The following is a 21,059-nucleotide window of genomic DNA, read 5'->3' on the forward strand; positions in this document are numbered from 1 at the left end:
GGAAATGTTGTACCTAGGAGAACTGTACAACTTTGAGAGAGGGGGGGAGCTCTGAAATGAATGCATTAATTTACTGCCTGTGTGATTATTACTCATTCATCATAATGCCTGGAGATACCGTTTCCCATACGCATTTGGTGTTCTTTGTGTTTGTTTATGTACTGGCTTGAAAAATTGCTCTTAGTTACTGGTTAGATTATAATAAATCACACAACTTTTCCCCCAATAAAACCAGATGACAAATTTGATTTAAAAGCACTGATTTTCCTAATTCACTCAAACGGCTTCACATTTAGTGATCTCAGATTAATTAAACATTCTTTAAACGTCATCATTTTTCAAACCATACCTGAGGACATCCTCCCAGGTTTTTATTTTTATTTTTGTGTGTGTGTGTTTATGAGGAAATTGGATTTCAGTGATTTTGGATACTGTGACAAGGGGGAGATGGCCTCTGCGTGGAGCAGGGACAGTTCCTCATTGAGGTTTTGAGCACCCTCATATCTCAAAGCAGCTTTTGCTGTGGTGTGAAAACGAATAAAAGAGGATGGCGAGTTATGTGTGCGGCGGAGGGGGTGGTGGGGAGGTGTGTGGGTGGGGGTGGGGGGGTCTCTCCTGTGAGGAGTCCTTTACACTGATGATTCCCGGGGGTGTCGACGAGGAGGAAGGTTTGCTGAGGGGGTACATGGAGGAGAGGAGGGCGGACTGAGGATAAGCGCACACACACACACAAACACAAACACACACACTGACCCTGGAGGTTGCGTTCCCCTTTAAAAGTCCCATCCCACTCAGATACGCAGAGCTCATGCAGGATCTGCTGCGGCAGTGGGGGAACACTGCTGAGCTGTGCAGTTTATGCTGCCAGCAAGCGTGCAAAGAAGAGGAGGGGGAGCAAGCGTGTACAGGAGGAGGAAGAGGAGGAGGAGAAAGGAAGAGAGAGAGAGAGAGGGAGAGAGAGAGAGCAAACAATGTCATTCTGTTCAGGAGGCAATGCTGCAGTCAAGTTTGCCGCGCCATGAAAGCACATCACCAGCAACCAGGAGGCTCAGAGTGAGTGCAGAGAAGTTTTCCTCCTCTCCTTCCTGTGTGAGAGATGCGGTCAGAGGCTCGTCCGTAGGTATACCTTCCTTTCCTCTCTAGTCTTATTTAACTTGTTTGCCTTCTTCTATGATGGGCTCTTCTTTCTGTAGGATTGTATACTTTTTTTATTATTATAATAATAAATGAGCCTTGCAGGAGTTGATATGTGTATGTCGGTGTGCATGCCTGCAGTGTTAGAGCTCCTGGCGGCTTCTGTCTCATCAGTTTCAGCCTCCTCTGCACCAGCATTAAACCAGGCAGCAGTCTGCCAGAAAACCAGTCAGTTAGCAGTCAGGCTCCACTGCTCCCTCATCCATGTTTAACACATGGTACAGGCTGGAAATAGCAGCCAGCGTGTCAGATAGCGGCTGGTCCAGAGGACCCGCTATTTGACACAAGGACAAAAAAACTCACCAGGATTCAGAGTTCTCCACACCAGTGGAGAGTTTCATCTTTGCTGACCTAGCTTTTAAGAAGACGACAGGCAGCCTGAGCTCTACTTTTCTCGGCTAGCTGTGCATTTATGTTAACCAGCGTGTTTTCATTGCAAGTATGATGCTGGGAACTGGTGAGAAGGATTTTTCAGGGATCTTGGACTGTGTGAGTGTCTGAGTGCTAAATGGGGAAATGAGAATGAGGCTACAGTGGCCTGTTTGGGACAGGGGAGCTGTGGTGCAGTCATGAAGTTGTGCTGTAGTTACTGGGACTTTTCTGCCATCCTATAAGGGGATTTCACATCAGAGTGCTACTCTGTAGAGACTTTGGCACTTAACTGTGGAAGATGAATGCTTTCTGTTTCATTTAGATATTAAGTTTTAGTCTTTTAAAAGACGTCCTAGAGCAGGACCAGTCTTTTCTATTGTTGCAGCAGCAATATTTCAGCAACTTTGCTCTAAAAAAAGACGTTGCTACTTTTGTTTCATTGCAGCATCTCTGTTTCAGAAACAATGTAGAAATTGTTTATGGGGGGTTAAAGCTTCTTATAAAAGTCAAAGTATTACAAATGCTTGGAAACCAGTATGGATGGTGTGAATGGTGAATTCACTTGGCTACACGGTCAGCTCTGAGTTCACCTCGGGTAACTGTGCTAAGACCTTGAAAAAGCCGGCCCTGCATCGTCAGTTTGGTGAGGCTGGAGTCCAAGGCGTTTCTCTGGACTTTGTGTTTCTCCCCACTGCAGGCAGACGGGCACAATGATGATCACAAACTGTACTAAAGGGTCTGTGCTACATCCTGAGCTTGACATCATCTCGGAACATCTGCAGTTCTCCTGCTCACACTTTCTCTGAGGGTGGGTGCTACACTGCCAGCGAAGGGAACTGCCGCACTCACCTGATGTTTCTTGCACCTCGCTTCTGCCCTCCCCCCACCTCCCACCTTCTCTCCTTCTCCTCCTCCTCTTTCCTCATCTCCAATTTCTCTACTGTAGTCTCTCTCAGAGGTACAGTTGCCCAGCAGAGCGCCTCACCGGCATGCTTTGCACCTCTGTGATTCTGCCCCCTCCTCCTCCTCTCTCTCAGCCACGCACCCCCCACCCCTCCGTCCCTGCTGAAAAAGTATGCAGCACATGCTCTCACCATCCTCCTTGAGCAATTTGCTTGAGTGAATAGAGAAAGGAGAGAGAGAGAGAGAGAGAGAAGCAGGAGACAGAGAGCCAGCAGCAGAACAGCAATCCTGCAGTGTCCTGCAGCAGCTGAGTTCCTGCAGTGCTGGCCTGTAATGGCACACATGCAAGAGTGCGCGCACACACACACACACACACACACACACACACACAGGAGGAAATACACCAAAGAGCATCATTCCCTCTCAGAAAATCTCAGACAGTCCTGATGTCACATGACCCTGCATGGCAGAGCAGGCCGTCCTGCAATGTGCTGGACTGTGCTGAGCTTAGAGACAGAGGCAGAGAGAGCGAGAGGGAAAGACCCCCCCCCCACCACCTCCCCTACCCCCACACACTGCTCATGGAGCACCACAGGGAGGCACTGGTGAGATTAGCCGATTGCCCCCCCTCCCTCCCCTCTGATGGTGCATTGTCCCGTTCCAGCACTCCAGTTCCGATGATGTAATCAATGCAGCAAGCTTTGAACTTGCTGGGCTAGGGGTTCCTTCTCCCACCCCCCCATCCCAAACTGACACAGATGCAAATCTCAGGCTTCAGCTGCAGTCTGTTGCAGGTAGGAGGATGAATAACTACAGTTCTGTACTGAAGTGCAGGGATACGTTCCAGTAAGGGGGGCTACGTCAGCGGTTACCCATATTTCACTCATGAGTAAATTGCATAAATTATCAGCCAAGTCAGTTGGTGAAACTACTGCCAGCACTTTGTGAAAATACTTCTGCGCGGTGCCGCAACACCACTTCCAATAAATTAAGGCAGCTAACGGCAGGAAAATGAACCTCGTCTGCTCTTTTACAAAGCTGCCTCTCTAGTTGCTGTTAAGGGGTGGGCAAAGACGAGGCTCCGAGCCGAGCCAAAAGTGCTTTGAGCTCTTTCAGGGCGTAACATCGCGGTGACTTTGCTCTTTCATTGATAAGGTCATCAGTCTGTTGACAGGCTGCAGTGAAGAGCAGCAGCACTGATGTACAGTGCAGCTTCAGAGATACTCAGGCAGCCAAACTCAGACCATATAGTAGCAGGTGAGTTTTGCTGAGCTGGCTCCTACCGCTGTTCCCAGAATCTGCCTAGTGATCAACTTCCACTACAGCAGTGATGAACCGGCATCAGGCCTGCTCTAGTAACGAAAAAAAAAATCCCCAGCTAACAGCAAAGCAGGTTTGAATAATTAGCACTCATGGGTGCTGATGATTCTGCACATTTAATGCAGTTTAATGTGTCAGCAGATAAATGGACACGTAAAGCACACTTGTATACTGCACCTTTTCTTTTCTCGCTGCATTAATAAAACAGTTTAGAAATTTTGATTTCACTAAAAAATGTCACTTTTCCAGGAAGCAATTAATATTTCACAGCGTTTCATATCTTTGCTGATGCGTTCTCTGTGATTTTTTGCAGTTTCATAATTCATGCCGACGGACTTCATCTGTAATTGATGTGACCCGCTGAGTTACTGGAAAAAACAAAACAAAAAACCCAACGAAGATTTAATGAATCAGCATCTTTTATTAGTATGCTATAAACTATTTGTTCTTCTGTTAATGCTAATAAGAGCATGGGTGAACAGCAGCGCTGTAAAAGACATTTCATCTACTTGAATCTAAATTCAGCTTCAGCTGACAAAGACTGGGAGGTTGGGACAGAGACATTTTGAGCTGCTTCCACCAGCAGGACACAGAAAGTGAAAAGACAAAGCAGTCACCGCCTGCAGCCAGACGTGGGCCAGGAAGTCAGAGCAGTTTTTTAAAAAGCGCTCCTCTGTCTAACACATTTTCAGCAGGTCGTCACCCATTAGAGCATCTCCTCATCTCTGATTCTGACTTAAATGACTTAAGCACGTCACACAGAATAAGTCATAATGCACCTTCGAAGACTAACTCATGTGTTAAAGTGCTCAGAGTGAAAGCTATGCTAACTGACCGAAGCAGGCTGAGTCATGCTGGGTCTTTTCTGGGTTTCCCCCTTCTCTGATCCTCTGCTCCTCCCCCTGTGCAGGCTCATACATCCAGCCCGGCTGTTGGTGGCGTGTTGGAACATGCCTTGACTTGTTGTACTGCCTGACTGAACAGACAGAGAGAGAGGCAGCCACAGGAGGAGAGGCAAGAGGCTGGTGGTCAACAGTTTTTCCAGAGTGAAGTGACCCACACATCGGGAGAGCCCGTGAACAGACTCCTCTTGATGCCAACACGTTGAGTGCACCCGCTGGAGATCACGCTGGATGGTGGACCTCTGCTGCTGCCTGGCTAACTGGTGAGTGTCCAAACTGTGTGTAAACAGATGCCTCTGACATACACAACAATGCTACAGCTGAACACTTCTGGGGACCTGTGCACTTCTGCTGAAACTGAGTGAAATTTTCAGAAACACTAACTAGTTCAGGGGAATTAAAATGATGCCAGGCTGAGGCCTTCAGATCAGCCTGTAAATCTAAATTAGAAAACGATAATTTAAGCCACTGCAAGTAGTAGAAGCGTCCAAGCTTAAGTTTTGATGCTGGCTTAATCCCATGGTGACTACACAAAAGGTTAGCGAAAGCAGAGAGCTATGATACACCCAAACACAGTACCCAGTTGCACAGTGGCAGGATGAGTGACCCTTTCATCATCTCGTCTTGATCCTCACGGAGAAGGGCAGCTGCTTTTGTTATTGTTTTCTCTGGTATTCATAATGAAAGCCAGTTTTCCAACAGGAGACCCAGCAGGCCGCATCTTTCCCCTCCTGAAAAGCCCCAAGAGAGCCGAGAGCGAAAGGCTTTATAACAGGTCCTCGTTTCTCAGAAGTGATTTGTATCTAGCGGGATCTGATTCGAGTTTGCGCTCACGACAGACGGTGTGACAGACTATTCGAGCGGCCCTGGTTCTCAGAAGACAAGTGTCATCAGCATGTCAGTCAGGAAGCGAAATGAGATTAGGAACAGTGTACACAGAGAAGCAGATAAACGAAGGCCAGTCTGTCCACGCTGTCACACATTATCACACAGCACTGATAAACCCTACTGTAAAAACTCATGCAGGCCGGTAAAAACTCATACATTAATCACCCGAGGACTCAGGTGATAATCATTTAGTGTCCAACACACTATGATCTGTGTATTTTAGTTGTGTGTGGTCAAGCAGGAAGATAGTTACTGGGGAAACTCTTTTTTTTTCCCCCTCTCTCTGGCAACCAGGGGTAGTGCAAGCTGAGTGTGAGACTCTGTTCTATTTAATTATTAACACACTGCAGTTTGGCGTGTAGATTCATTTAGCTCAAACCCAAATATATTTTTAGAACAATTTTAAAACATAAGTAAAAAAAAAAAAAAAAGACTACGAGAGGCTAAGCTCGCATGTCATGTATGCCGATGTGAGCGTGTTGTGCATGTGTTAAACTGCTCAGCAGCACGGCCCTTCAGTACATACTGATGTCACTGTTTGCCATCAGATGATTAGGTTTGTGGAAGTGTTGATCAACCAAGAAATGTGCAGCAGGGTGACATGAGGAGAAACGGGGAAGTGAGGTAAAGTGGGTGAATGTGATTTTTTTTTTCCTCTCTCTTGTTTGGATTACACATCGTGAGGCCTGACAGCAGAGGGATCCACCATGATCAGGAAGTATAGGCCAGCCTGGGGTTTGTACACATGTGTGTGTGTGTTTTGGTGAAGTGTTGCTGGGGAAAATTGTTGCCTGGAGGTTGAATATGTCAGAAACTGTAGACCTACAGAGTCCCACGGTTATTTAAACAAAAGCTATTCTGAGGCAAACGCTATGTGCACCATGTGCAATGTTACGTTTGACACTCCAGATTACACACGTCTAACACTAACACAAATCTTTTTTTTTTTGTGTGTGTGTGTGTGTGTGTTTTTACGAGTCAATTTTAATCTGATATTTAAAGCTTTTAGTTACACCACAAAGGACCAAATGATGCTCTCTTACAAGCCATTGATGACACGTTAACATCTTAAACCAGGCTTGTTAATTTACATTAGCTTTCACACTTTTCCTTTTCAAATTAAAAAAAAAATAATAAAAAAATCATAATTTAGCAACAGGAAAATACATATTGGATCAAAAAGGACAATAAAAATGTTTAGTTTCATTTTTCCTACAAAAGAAACAAGGGTATTTTTAAGGGAATATAAAATATGACTTTAAATATTTTTTAAAAGACTTTAATTTGTTTATAATAATTAAACATTAATGATTTTGTTTTGATCTTCCCAAAAATACCAAAACACTTTTTTCCCCAAATCTTTACTGTCAAGGTTTTATTTTGTTAAATGACAGTCGATTAATTTAGAAAACAACTAGTACTGCGATATGAGTGGTGTGAAATAATAAGTATGATTAAAGAAAAAAAAACTGATATCACTAACAGCGCACACGTGAAAATGCAATTTTGTTCGTGTTGTGCACTTCCTCCACCTCCCTGTGCACACCGAGTGCAATTAATTTGCCACAACAAAGATAAAACGCACAATAAGCAAAACGCTAAAAAAAAGAAAACACTTGATGAAAAGCGTTATTGTTATCTTTTCATTTAGCTTGTGCAAATGTGGTGATAATAACAAAAATTTAGTGTTAGCCGCATCATCTGGATACATCCCCCTCCAACTAAATTAAGATGTACTTAACAGGTTAAACCCCAAAACAGCATTTATTTATCCCTTACTAAGTCCGCTCGAGCAGTATTCATCCACACCTCTGACTAATATTTGTAAAAAAGGTTTTTTTTTCCCGGGTTTGGACAATACTACGGAAATGTTACAATAGGGAAATCTGTGAGGAGAGGTGAGCCGTGCCTGAGGCTTTAAATGCATTTGTGGAAAGGCTTGTTAGTCGAGGCTCGCTGCTGTTTGCTGTGAGAGGCGGTGGGGCGGCCGGCCATTCATTTAGAAGGCAGGGTTTTGTTTTCCCTGCCATTCTTTGTTCCTGTATCAGGATTACCTCAAGGTCTGAACAAGAAGGAATTCCTGTCATCATGTGCTCAGCGAAGGCGGCATCTAACTCGCTGCAAACGCACAAAGGGACAAGGATGCAGCTGCTTGGTGAAAGCAGGTCAAGGTGCGACCTCTGCGTTTGTCTGTGGACATCAGTTGTGCATGTGTGTGTGTGAAGACAGACGCTGACAAATACAAATTTTGTGTTGGTTTCAGGCAAGAAGCTTCAGAGCGTCATAAAGTGCTTTCTTAGAATTTCAAAAAGATCAAAATGCTTAAACCACAAATAAAAACGCTGGAATTTCCAGTTATACAACCAAAAAGTACGTCACAAGATAGACCAGAAGCCGACGCAGAGGGCCACAAATAGCCTTGCTGCAGAATTCAGAAGCAATAACAGCGGATAGTTGATGTAATTCAAACTGTTTGTTTTCCAGACGTTCCTCCCTCTACGGAACGTCCTCTCTTCCTTCGTTTAAGAGCATGTGCCTACCGGTCTCTAGTATCCATGCTGTCCTGCGAGCAAAGCAGTGTCCACAGGGAGACGACAGTATGGAGCGGTCAGCCAGCCCAAAATAGCACTGCAGCGAGCAAACGCAACTGATAGCGTTTTAGCTGTGGTCCCTGAGGTACACAAACACGGACTAGCACTGTATGGAGCTAGGGTAGAAAAAATTACATTAAAAAAAAAAAAAAAGACATCCCCCCCCCCAAAAAAAAAAAAAAAAAAAAAAAAACAGAAGCAAGGCTGGCAGCCACACAAATAGTTGAGAGCTAAATCAAACCGAGCTTTTTTGTTGCAAAATCATGAGTCATGGCAAGCCTATTCTTAGTTCGGGGGTGTTTGTGTTTGCCAAAGTTGTGTGCACTTAAAGTGATGCTGCACAAACCGGCTAGGAGGAGATCAAGAAATCAGTTTGGAAACAAGCTCGGGGGTTCACTTCATGAAGCGAAATGTGGGCTCGTCTGTGCGTTGTAGTTGTGTAAATCTCAGTCAGGGAGCAGAAAGGGCCTCTATACTTATACACTTAATGAACAACTACTAACATTTCCTCCTGCTTTCTTACAGAGCTGCCAGAGTACCACGCCACCCTCGAGGCGAGGGGGGGGGGCTTTCAGTGTGAGGCCACTGCCTTCCAACAACACCATCACCACGAAGCTGGGAATGGAAAGCGTCAGCAGTGCCAGGCTCGCAGGTGGACACATGCACCAAAGACCAGTCAGGACCCTGCTGGGGAGAGCAAGCCCGGAGTCGGGTGGTTGGACGCGGCTGCTGTGGGTGTTTCTCTGGCAGTGTCTTAGCTGGTTGTTGTGAGGAGTGAGAATGAAGCAATCAGCAAGTATACTGCCGCAGAAATTCTTCGCAATAAGAAGCCCCGGGATCACAGCTGAGAGGGAGGAAACTGGGAGCTGGCACTGTAAGTTTTCGACCCTCCTAAGAGAATTAACTGAGGAGAGATCGACCGAGCGCATGGCCTCCGCAATATTTAGAAAACGGATCAAAGCGTCAAACTTCCACACTGTCTGTTGCACTATCATGATCTTCTGCTGCCATCTTGTGACTGAAAGCAAACCTCCCGGCATGCTTTTGATCAAACGCTGCTGCGCCAATTTGTGAAACCTTTGCCTTTTTTTTTCCTTTTCATTGAGACAAAACGAAAGCCCTTTCATTCAGAAAATACAGCTTGGCTTACTATGACTTTTTTCAGTTGCAAATGCATGTTTTTGATCCCTTAATTTAATTTGCTCCACAGATATTTCTGGATGTAACACACAAACAAAAAGAAAGTGGATATGATTAAGTCTTGATTTATGTGCCTGATATTTTATTTGTGACATATTGCTGCTGTAGAAAAGGAGCATTATAAATAAAGTTAGATAAATACTGATTTATATATTTTCCTTTTTCCTTACTTAACACAAGAATTTTGTAATAATGCAAAAGTGTTGCAGAAAGGCCCTTTGGACTACATTAAAAAAAGAACACTTTTTATTTAGTGCATGATGAGAATATTTCTGTGTGACCAAAGACGACCTAATGTGTGCAGATGAGTCAGGTGCACATTAATTTAGGCTTACACACACACACACACACACACACACACGATGTTCTTCTGATTTTTTCTCTACTCTATCTCAGAATCTCTCACCGTTATTGTTGATGCTCGATACAAAACAGTGTCTTAAACTGTCTGTCGATGGTGTGATTCAGGCGATAATGCAGATGCCGAGTTTGCTGCAGTCTGCAAGGAAAAAAAGACAAAGAAAAAAAAAACCCACCAATGTTCTGCTGCACTGCTACAAACACTAAAACAAGGGGGTTGCAGGTTTTTCTGGGCTGCAGTAATGCAGAAGCAGTAAAAGTCCTGCTCTGACACAAGGTCACCGCTCCGAGGGCTCTAAACCGTTTTACATCACACTTCTTTGGTAAACTGCAAATCACAAGGCCACCAAAGAATCAACAGCACTCGGACAGGAGGCAAGCCAGATGTTAGTTGTTAGCTTCTCCTTTATTTCTGTGTACAGTGAACTCATCGCTAATAGAAATGTAATTTCAGGCAAAATTATGCTTTTATTTAAAAATGAACTTATTGCCCCAGAAAGCTGAGATTCCAACTCTTACTGCAGAATAGGTTACTGTGAATTCACTCTTAAAAAAATTAATTGGTCCTTTGTCTACATTTAAATTCACCCATGAAGGCTTTTATATTCATGATTGGGTGTTTTAAATAACTAGTCATTTAACCCATGCTTCAGATTTAATCACTTTCACACAATTGCAGCTTTTTCCCTTTTTTGTATACCTGAGGATTAATACAGTGAGGTTTTGGATACACAATTTTAAATGCTTTTTTTTTTTTTTTTACCTTGCAAAGAAGAATGAAGTGAAACCATGACAATATTTGTTAGATGCAATCTATGTCCTGTAGTTTACAACATCATCAAATAATTAAAATAAAAACATTTCAATGTTTCAATTTTCTGCTGCCCATCATGTTCACAGCTGATGTACTTTTAAATTATGTTTTGTTTCGCTTTTATTTATTCAGTTCCTCTGTGCTCTTTGATGACACTTCTGCTTTGGTGCCACCACCTATTCATGTGTTTTGATTGCCTACTTTGCAATACTGCACTTTCTGAAGCCAAAATTCAGTCACTTTTTATCAACTTCTACATACATTTATATAAAAAATGAATGCGTCTTGTTATTCAATGCACTTGCGCCAGCTTATATTTATGTGAAGTGTATCTTTTTTTTTTACATGTACAAAATAGTTATTAAAATAAAATCAGACGTCATTTTCTAACCTGAGCAGCGAATCCTTTTATGCGGAACCATGACAGGAATGGGGAAGCGGTTTCATCATGCTGTCATGTGCTGTGTGTGGCACTTTATGTCAAAGCTGCACAGCACAAACTGAGACAATTACACTCAAAAATAGACCCTTTGAGTGCCTGCAGGTTACCAGCTGACTTAACTTCTGCTTTGGGTTCCGGTTGGTGAGGGGGCGGCGGGGAAGGAGGGCTTTAAGCTGGGTGAAAAGTTTTGCTTGACTCCCTTAAAAGCAGTAGAAGTTTTTTTTTTTTTTTTTTTCAAGTCATGTGGCTCGACTGGACGGAGTGTTTTTAAACCGTCGCCTGGCCTTAAGGGAAAATAATGTGGAGAGCCCCTGGGAACATCCAGAATAAAACCAGTGCGCTCGGCCGGGAAAAGAAAGGTGTTTACAAACAAACAGAGACTGCGGTGTCCGCGAGACGACTGCAGCTCGTGCCTGATCGCGCTACACGATGGCAAACGCGACTCAGACTCAAACCGAGGTGTATCTGTTCGAGCAGGTGATCGTGCTGTTCTCGTGCGCGCTATCTTTCCTGGGCTCCTCTCTGATTATCCTCACCTACATTATTTGGTCGGATTTGAGGACAACTCCGAGGAAACTGCTGGTTTACCTCTCGGTGTCTGACTGGCTCTCCGCCGTCTCCTACGCCTTCGGAGTGTGGAGCGTCTTCCGCACAAACTCGGCGGAGTGCGTCGCTCAGGGAGCGATTTCCACTTTCGCCAACACCAGCTCCTTCTTCTGGACCGTGGCCATCGCCGTTTACCTGTACGTGTTCATCGTGAGGGCCAACCAAAGAGTCGCAGACAGCCTCGTGTTGGTGTTCCACCTCGTCAGGTAAGCAACCCGCGGAGTGTTATCTGTTTACTAAACCTGCTCCGGTGGTACCTGCGCCTGAAGCATCTTGGGATTTCGGCAGTTGCCCCCCCCCCCTAAAGTTGAGTTTACGTCACATTTTCTGAGATTTTGAACAGTGACTTGTTAAAAGTTGGCACCTGCACATTCAAAACGGCTCCTTTAAACTGGGAATTAGACCACGAAGACAACCCGCTTTGGCTCACTTAACGTGCATCTACTTTATTTTGTAACACTCTGAAAGTTGGCGCAAAACTCCAGTCTACTGCCAAGCTACGTCTTGACGTTACACCGCATAACGGGGTGACGTGCTGACATCACGGTGGGACCTAGTGAGTTTTCAAATATTAACCTTGGAGTTATTGGATCAGTTCACGTGACGAGTGTTCATAAATCAGCTGATGCATGACACGTGCTCACTTGTTTTCTCACCAGCTGATGTTACCAGGACAACCTGGATCCTCCGTGTGTGTTTCTCTGGATAGGAACACTGAATAAGGGACTCCCTACAAATCCATTACACCAAGGGTGTCAAACATAAGGCCCCGGGGGCCAGAAATGGTCAGGCAAAGAATCCAATCTGGCCCACTGTATGTGAAGGAGGGCACACATTTTGGATTCTAAATGAATAAAATAGGGCTTTTTTGTGAATTAACAAAAACTTCCAGCTTTATAATTACAGGACAGTCTGAGCAATGAGCTACCAGAACTTTTTCTGTCATTTAAAACATTTATTTTGTACACTTCAAGCCTACAGAGTCGTCCTAACTCAGGGGCGGATCTACGGGGGGGCTGTAAAGCCTTGCCTCATTTGTATTTTTAAAAAGTTTATGTTTACTTAGAAGAGATAATGATACAATAAATACTTTCAAAGCGATATTTTGTTAACACCATTTAGGTATGGGGGATTTTCCACATACTTCACTGAAAAGGTATTTACATGTTTGTGCTGTGGTTAGCACTGCTGCCTCACAGAATGAGGGTCCTGTGTGGAGTACGCATGTTCTCTGCGTGCCAGCGTGCTCCAGCTTCCCATCCACAAACATACAAGTCAGGCTAACTGGTGATTCTGAATTAGTGTGAAGGGTTGTCTCTGTGTGTTTGTCCTGCGATAGATCGCCGTCTGAACTGTGCCTCGCCTTTTTTTTTTTTCACTACCAGCAAAAACAGAAAAAAGAAAACACCCCAACTTAAAATGTATCACTAACAACATTCAGTCATGCTGTCAGAATTTCTGTTACTGAAACGTTGGTGATTTATTTGTGGATAAATGAGTTCAATAACAGCCAAAAAGACAATATTTTATTTTCAAAGCTTTTCATTCATCCCACTCTTCCTCTTCCTCACATTCATTGTTTTCTGGTTTCATGGTCAAAAACATCCCCAACATGTCCACCCTGCTCTTTTCTTCCGTAGAACAAAACATTTTTTGTTTTTTCTTATCAAAATTCCTTAAAATCAATCAAATTGAGTCTGTACTGTGCAGATATAAGATAAGATAAAGATAGAACTTTATTAATCCCTCGGGTGGATTCCTCTGGGAAATTCGGTTTCCAAATAGCAAAGCACCAACAGAAGTTACAGAATGTGAGCAGAATACTATATATACACATATATAAATACAGAGACATATAAATAAAGAGTATACAAAAGGGATAAATAGAATAAATAGGAATACGAATACAAGGGAATTGCACATTTCAAGTATTGAAGTCTATTGCACCGTTGGTTATTAACAAAAAGTATTGCACAGTGAAAAGGCACTACAGCTTAGTTGTTCCCCCCTCCTTTGTCCTCCTGTTTCCCCTCCCTCTCCTCCAGAGAGGAGTTAAACAGTTTATGGCGTGTGGGACAAAGGAGTTTTTAAGTCTGTTGGTTCTTGTCTTTGGGAGAAGCAACCTGTCACTGAACAGACTCCTCTGGTTGTTTATGGCCGTGTGCAGAGGATGCCCAGCATTGTCTATAATGTCCAGCAATTTTTTTAGTGTCCTTTTCTCTGCCACTGTCACCAGAGTGTCCAGCTTCATGCCAACCACAGAGCCAGCCTTCCTGATCAGTTTTTCCAGCCTGGATGAGTCCTTCTTTGCTGTGCTGCTCCCCCAGCACACCACAGCATAGAAAAGTACTGCAGCAACCACCGACTGGTAAAACATCCTCAGGAGCTTCCTGCAGATGTTAAAAGACCTCAGCCTCCTGAGGAAGTACAGTCGGCTTTAGCCTTTTTTATACAGGTGCTCTGTGTTGCATGACCAGTCCAGTTTGTTGTCCGCCCACAGCCCGAGGTACTTGTACTTGTTGACCACCTCCTCTCCCTCTATCTGAACCGGCAGTGGACCTGCTCTGGACCTCCCGAAGTCCACAACCAGTTCCTTAGTCTTTGAGGTGTTGAGTTGCAGGCGGTTTGTGTGACTCCATGTGACGAAGTTCCTCACCAGACATCTGTACTCCTCTTCCTGATCATCCCAGATACACCCCATGATGGCTGTGTCGTCTGCAAACTTCTGAATATGGCATAATTCAGAATTGTAGCAGAAGTCAGAGGTGTACAGGGTGAAGAGAAGAGGGGACAGCACAGTTCCCTGTGGTGCTCCTGTGCTGCTGACCACAGTGTCAGACGTGATGTCCTTCAGCCTGACGTACTGTGGTCTATCAGTGAGGTAGTCGGAGATCCAAGCGACCAGGCAGGGGTCCACCTGCATCCTGTTTAGTTTTTCCTGAAGCACACAGGGCCGGATGGTATTAAAGGCACTGGAAAAGTCAAGAAACAGGATTTTGGCTTTTTCACTTTGTTCCCTTCCTTAAAAATGTCTTCTTAACAGTCACCTCTCCATTGAGACCATTTCTGGTGAGGCTTCAGTGAACAGTAGAGGAATCAAATGAAGGACCAGATGCATTCTCAGGCCCGTTTTTAAGGATGTGACCTTCAGACACTGCCCTTCTGCTGTACATAGGTTTTAGGCCTGCCACTTCTTCTTTTGTCCTCCACTCATCCAGTTTCCCCATTTTCTTTGAAGGACACACTGCACACCATGCTGAGAGGGCATGCATTTTTGGATTCTAAATAAATAAAATAGGACATTTATGGTGAATTTTTATAGTTATAGGAAAGTTTGGGCAATGAGCTACCAAAATTTTTTTTTTCATTTAAAATATTCATTTTGTACAATTCAAGCCCAAAGAGTCAGGGGGAAGAGGGCACCATGTCAAGTTTTCTACTAATAAATCTCTGGGAAATAAAAATTTTTTTATCCCTAAAGATATAAAATATATAAGATATAAAATGGGTTTGTTTGTTTTTTTGCCAACTTGTCTGTTATATGTAGACACAACACTTTTTCATCCCTTGAGTCACGTGCTTTTTTTGTGCTTTAATGACTCGTAGGTTATTTTTAAGTAGCTTAAGAAGTGAAAAAACAACAAAAAACGCATTCCTCTGAAAATGGTCAGGTACAAGGACTGGACTGAAAATTGGTGAAAAAACAGCCAATGTCCAAAAAAAATAAAAAAAACTTTGGAGGATGCTCAGGAAGCCTGGAGAACTATTGGTCACGAGTACTTTAAAAATTCCAAGAAAATCTGGCTCCTCTGAAGTAAAATACAAAGAAATGAGGGGTGACTCAAGATTTTTACACAGTACTGTGTCTCCACTTTATTGACAAGCAGTTATTTCATTACTCATGTTTGTGCTTCAGATATATTTCTCTTTATTAACATGTCAATTTTGTAAAACATTTAACAGCTAAAACAAATGTGTTTATTTTAGTGGTTCACTGTTTCCACTGTAAAAACAGCAATCAAACATGCGGAGCCTCCGAGTGTGACGACCCCTTGTAGTGTTTTATTTTTTTATTTTGCACATTTTAATCCTTGTTGTCCACTTTCCTTCTGCACGTTAATGATTTGTCCTCACTGATTGTTAACGAGTTGACTCACTGTGATGTACCATCGTTTAATTGATCTATTTTTGGACACGGGAACATTTTCACCCATGGGTATGCCTCACTGCAGTGTTTGCCGTTGTCATCCTAACAATCTCTCTGTGAGTTCTCAGATACTGCAATGAACTGGAGATCACACAACAGAGGCATTTATGGAGGCTTATATACACTAAGACACATGCACTGTCTTTTTGGTATTTATAAAGGTCTGCTGCTGTATATACTGCAATGAAAATCTATTAACCTTTTAAAGTGGTGTTATAAGAGGAGAAGTGCTTCATGGGGGGGCGGGAAACTAACGAGCGCTGCAAACAATGCGGAATTCATTTCGTGGTTTTATCTTCTTCAACAACAGAACTGGCTGTGACTCTGCAGTTTGCACCATGTAACACACAAAAGCCTTAAGCACAAGATTACTATCACACACTGTCACATGTCTTTGCTGCAAGTGTTGGTGTCATGCCCGTCAAACATTTACATAAAAACCTCCAGTGGAAACGTTTAAAAATGTGACTCTGACCTTTGGAGCTGTTGTGTTTACTCTCCGGACCCTTGTTTTGTGTTCCAGCTGGGGAATTCCTCTGACCATCACTATTGCAGCTGTGAGTCTCAACAAGATTGGTTACGATGCGTCAGAGGTGTCGGTGGGCTGGTGCTGGGTCAGGATCAACGTTCAAGACCGGGTCCTGTGGATGCTGCTGACTGGAAAGATCTGGGAGTTCTTGGCATACCTCACCCTCCCCTTCCTCTACATCCTGATCAAGAGGCACATCCACATAGCGGTGAGGAGGGCACCAGGGACCTCATTCATCAGTCATGTGTACACAGAGCTTTGTGACTATTTGAATATGTCACTTTGTGTTCAAAAATCTGTTTACACATTAAGAACCACAACAAACCTGCAGATACACAACTCTTTTTCCTGCCAAGCATTAAAATCATCCTTCTTAATTCTCCGGTACTCAGTACGAGCGATCCACAGTTGATCTGTTATTTACATTCATCTGTAATCAGCCAGAACCTTTGACCTTTATTGGAAATCTGCTGGTGATCAGCTGCTCTGCAGGTTTCAGGTCGTTTTCAGGCCGACAGAGTGAATCATGAACGAGTTTCTTTATTCATTAAAAAGCTGATCTCACACTTCCCCTCTTGCCTTCTGCATTATGATTAATATCGTAGTCAGAGAGTGAAAGAGACACCGTTGTCTTTAGGGAAAAAACCCAAAATGTATTGGCCTGTCATTATTTGCATTTAGTCTTGGAAAGCTAAAATCATCACCTGGGCATAAAGTGGAAATACAGTTTGTTTAAAACATTCTGGCTCATAAATCATTCGAACCAAACAACATACTGATCACAGCCTGAAATCTTCTATAGGAATGTATGCACAGAATATCAATGCATCCCAGTTCCTGTATCTGTGACTCAGACTTTCAGCAGTTGAGCATTAAAGGAACTGATTTGTTTCCCCTAGAGGATGACAGGAAACTTTAACCCTAACACGCTAACTATTATGACACACATTACAGAGGTAGTCACACTGTGGATGAAATCATTCTTTGTTATATTGCACTTTTATCCTAACAGAAACTTTCAGTCATGGGAAAAAGAAAGTTCAGTTTTACATATCAGGACATGTTAAGACAATCATCTGGTCCTGAGCAGGTTAAAATGAAGTAAGCAAAACCCCAGATGAACAACAACACATAACATACAGCTCCATGTCGTTATTTAACAAAAACTGGCCAAAAATGTAGAAATGGCGTGAGAATCTAATCACACGATTACCGCGTCCATAAAGAATTAGGAGGGTAAGTAGCAGCCAGGAATTCCTCATCAAATGTACTGGAATAATGGTTCTTCATCAAGTGTGAGCACCTCTGTGAAAGCAGAAGTTTTGTCAGTGTGCAGGTGTGGATCACCTCATGACAGCTGCCAGTATTCCTAAGAGTGAATGTCCCAGAATATTCATCCCAAAGTCAGACCGTGCATGCTCAGAGAAACTGCAACAAAAAAAAAACCCCAAGAGACTCTACAGGCCTCAGTTAACATGTTAAATGTTAAAGTTCATGACAGCGCAATTAAATAAAGACTGAACAAATATGGCTTGTCAGGAAGGGTTAACAGGAGAAAGCTACGTTTTCTCTAAAAAAGAACATGGCACCACGGCTTAGAACAATTGCAACCAAACACAGCATATCAGCACTAACGAGTTATACCAACCACAGTGGTGCATGGGTAATGATTTGGGCTTGTTTTTCAGCCACAGGATATTGGCAGCTTGACGTCACCGAGTGAACCATGAACTCCTCTGTATAAAAGTATTCTAGGGTCAAATCTGAGGCCATCTGTCCGGATGCTAAAGCTTGATCCAAACAGGTTCATGCACAGAGGCAAATCTCCAACAGAACAGCTGCAAAGGTCCAGTCAAAGTCTAGATTTCAACCTTACTTAAGAGAGCTGTGCATGAACAAATGCCCACAAACCTCAATGAGCGGAAGCACCATTGTGTAGAAGATTGGGCCAAAACCCCTCTACAATGATATTAGAGACTGATAAAGTCACACAGAAAATGATTACTTCAACTTACTTCTATTAAAGGTGGTTCTATAAGCTACTGAATCGCGGGATGTACTTAGTTTCTGCAGTTTGGCTTGTTGTTTTTATGATATAGTGTAATGAAAGGGGTTATAGTTTCTTTTTCTCAAATATCTACCTAGTAGTGTGAAAGTTATCTGATGTTCTTGATGACATATTTTCTCTCTTTCTTTATTTCCTTTTAATGGTCTCACTCTTGATGCTCTGACGCAGCATGCAGCCCTCTCTGAGTACCGTCCCATCTTGGCCAACAGGCCTCCCGCCCACTCCTTCTCCTCCATGGCTGATGTGAAGCTCATGCTCATCCCCATCATCTTCATCGTCCTACGCATTTGGAGCACGGTGCGCTTTATCCTGCTGCTAGCCGACTCAAATGTCAGACAGAACCCAGCGCTGGTCACGCTGCACGTGAGTTTAAGCTTCTTTCTCTTTTTGCCTTTTTAAAAAGTAACAAAGCATTTTCAAAATACTGTAAATTTTCCTTTTAAATGGCTTGAAAATGAAATGAAGCCTTTATGATGTTTGGACTGTTTTATTACATGATAGTGCCACTGTAAGTGTGCATAAAACATTTTTACGCACTATGAACACAATAATATAAATGAAAATGTGTTGTTTTATTGACCGATAAAACAAGCATGGTAAAATAAAACCATTTTAAATCAACATTTGCCATCAAAACTCATAAAGACGTTTTATTCCTCTGGAATAAGCCATCATGATGCCCCCATCTGAAACCCCTCTTTCGTCTGATCCCACAGGGGATTGGCAACACCTTGCAAGGAGCAGCCAACTGCGTCATGTTCGTCTTCTTCACTCAGCCGATCCGCACACGCCTCTGCGCCGCGCTCAGCTCCTGCTCCCAATGTCGAGCAGAGGCGCAGCGCCCGCACAGGCTGCTACCCGAGCAGGACGCAACTGCCCGGAGAGAAGACAGCACTGAACGAGGCCACGCCGACAGATGAGACTTTGTTTGGTGCAATGAGAAGATGAAGGCAAAGCAAAGAGGCTGACATGAAGGGAGGAGGAGTTCTCTACTTCACCTCGAGCCCTCATTACACAAAGTGCTCGTGCGATGGCTTCTTGAGATTCTGCAGGAGCATGCACTTCTGTGTCATGTGTCTGCACTGTGGGTGATGGGGTGTTGCTGCCTGATTTTATATTATTTACACATAAGGTGAAGCATTATTTGCATTTATTGTTCTGTAGGTCACATGGGTAAAGTGTTTTGTTTTGTTTTGTTTTGTTTTTCTTTGGGTTGGTGTGTGTTGATGATTTCACCATGTACTGTACTCAGGTTAACACTGTGAAGGATTTTTGTTGTTGTTTGTTTTTCTAGTATCCGAGTATTGTGAATTTGGGGAGAAACTTTTGTTGGCCCGGTTATGTTACAAACAACAGAGAAACAGGTAAAGCTTTGTCGCTTTAGGTCACAATTATACTGTAATTTTTTGTGTTTTTCTTTTTTGTATCATCAACAAATGTGACCAGAAGCTTTGAATACACTACTCCTGAAGCAAAGACAGGAGCAATGCATTTACTCACATCTAAAGAGCTGTGCATTATTCTAACTGTTAGCTTGACTTCTCTTTCACTGGAGATACTATATTGTTACATTTTTGGGTAGATTATCATCATTTTCTGTTTAAAGGAATAAATACATGATCAGCTTTGCTCTAACTGCTGTTCTCCTTTTACTTTTAAAACTCTTACTTATTTCCCAAGGCATTGGTTTCAACATCTTTCAGACACCAGTTTCATAAGATTGGCGGCTTCTGTTGTGTCACCATAATTAGCATGATTACTATCACCGTGGTCAAATTTGTGTTGTTTTTTTTCTTGTTTTTTTTGCATGATCTATAATCACATGTCATCCTTCCTCTTTCAAACTCAGGCTTCACTCATGAGCCTCACTTCTCCTTTGAGCTGGTGGCTCTTGTTCGCCTGACTAAAAATGCAGGCTGAATGCATTACTAATGATGAGTGGGTGAACCCGGTGCCCTGATTCTACTTCCCAAAGTTTCGAAATATTGGTTTAAAATTCACAGCGTACTTGCTCCAGCATTTTTATTTTCTTTGTGCTTTAATATGCACATGCAAAGGAGCGTGGGGATAGTTCCCACATATTATTTCTAGTTGCACTTTTTATACGCTTTAAACTGTACAAATAAACAGTTTTCTTTGAGCTAAAAAGTTTTCCATCCATCCATTTTCTTATCAAAACAGGCTTGCGCTGTGGCTTGAGCCTATCCCAGCTGACAGTGGGTGCACACAGAGTACACCTCGGAAGGGTCACCAGTACATCACAGGCCTAAATATATTTTCCTCCAATCAAATTTTTATCTGAGCTCTAAAGAAACGGGACACAGTGCAGAGTTCATTCTCTAAGACCATCAATAACCAGATACCATGTCTGGGAAAATGCAGGTAGTGAATGTTGTTTGTGCCAATGACATCTAAAATAAACAGCTAATAAATAGTTTTTGTCTTTTATCCTTGTGGATGGAAGAGGGCGTACAGAGGAGCAGCACTTACCGTATTTCCTGCAGGAAGTAATGTGTTGTGTCAGTTCAGGGATTTGGCTGACATTGAAGTGACTTGATTCAGGAGGGGGCCGCTTAAGAAAGACTTTTCTGCTTTTTGCGCTGCTGGCTTTCTGCCTGCTTAAATTCATTAAGAGAGCCTGTGCTACAATACCAGGGGTGACC

General features: G+C 43.1%; 1 protein-coding gene and 1 long non-coding RNA gene across 2 annotated transcripts; both read left to right on the forward strand.

Annotated features, from left to right (window-relative positions):
* Positions 1-865: 865 nt before the first annotated feature.
* LOC146363877 (uncharacterized) lies at positions 866-10,934 on the forward strand. The gene is made up of 3 exons (XR_014798927.1): positions 866-1,120; positions 4,700-4,954; positions 8,696-10,934. It is a non-coding gene; the product is annotated as an uncharacterized LOC146363877 (long non-coding RNA).
* A 210-nt stretch (positions 10,935-11,144) lies between these two features.
* gpr157 (G protein-coupled receptor 157) lies at positions 11,145-20,830 on the forward strand. The gene is made up of 4 exons (XM_084917377.1): positions 11,145-11,798; positions 16,323-16,536; positions 18,565-18,759; positions 19,113-20,830. Exons 1-4 carry the CDS (start codon positions 11,416-11,418, stop codon positions 19,314-19,316), a joined length of 996 nt encoding a protein of 331 aa, XP_084773503.1. The 5' UTR covers positions 11,145-11,415; the 3' UTR covers positions 19,317-20,830.
* Positions 20,831-21,059: the final 229 nt, after the last annotated feature.

Source organism: Perissodus microlepis, chromosome 20 (assembly GCF_051167445.1).
Source record: "Perissodus microlepis isolate ML-2025 ecotype Zambia chromosome 20, ASM5116744v1, whole genome shotgun sequence".
Taxonomy (NCBI): domain Eukaryota; kingdom Metazoa; phylum Chordata; class Actinopteri; order Cichliformes; family Cichlidae; genus Perissodus; species Perissodus microlepis.

Coding starts and splice junctions, on each gene's coding strand:
- gpr157 (XM_084917377.1), top strand. CDS start 11,416: ATGGCAAACGCGACTCAGACTCAAACCGAGGTGTATCTGTTCGAGCAG. Junction 16,537..18,564: donor AGAGGCACATCCACATAGCG/GTGAGGAGGGCA, acceptor GCTCTGACGCAG/CATGCAGCCCTCTCTGAGTA. Junction 18,760..19,112: donor CAGCGCTGGTCACGCTGCAC/GTGAGTTTAAGC, acceptor CTGATCCCACAG/GGGATTGGCAACACCTTGCA.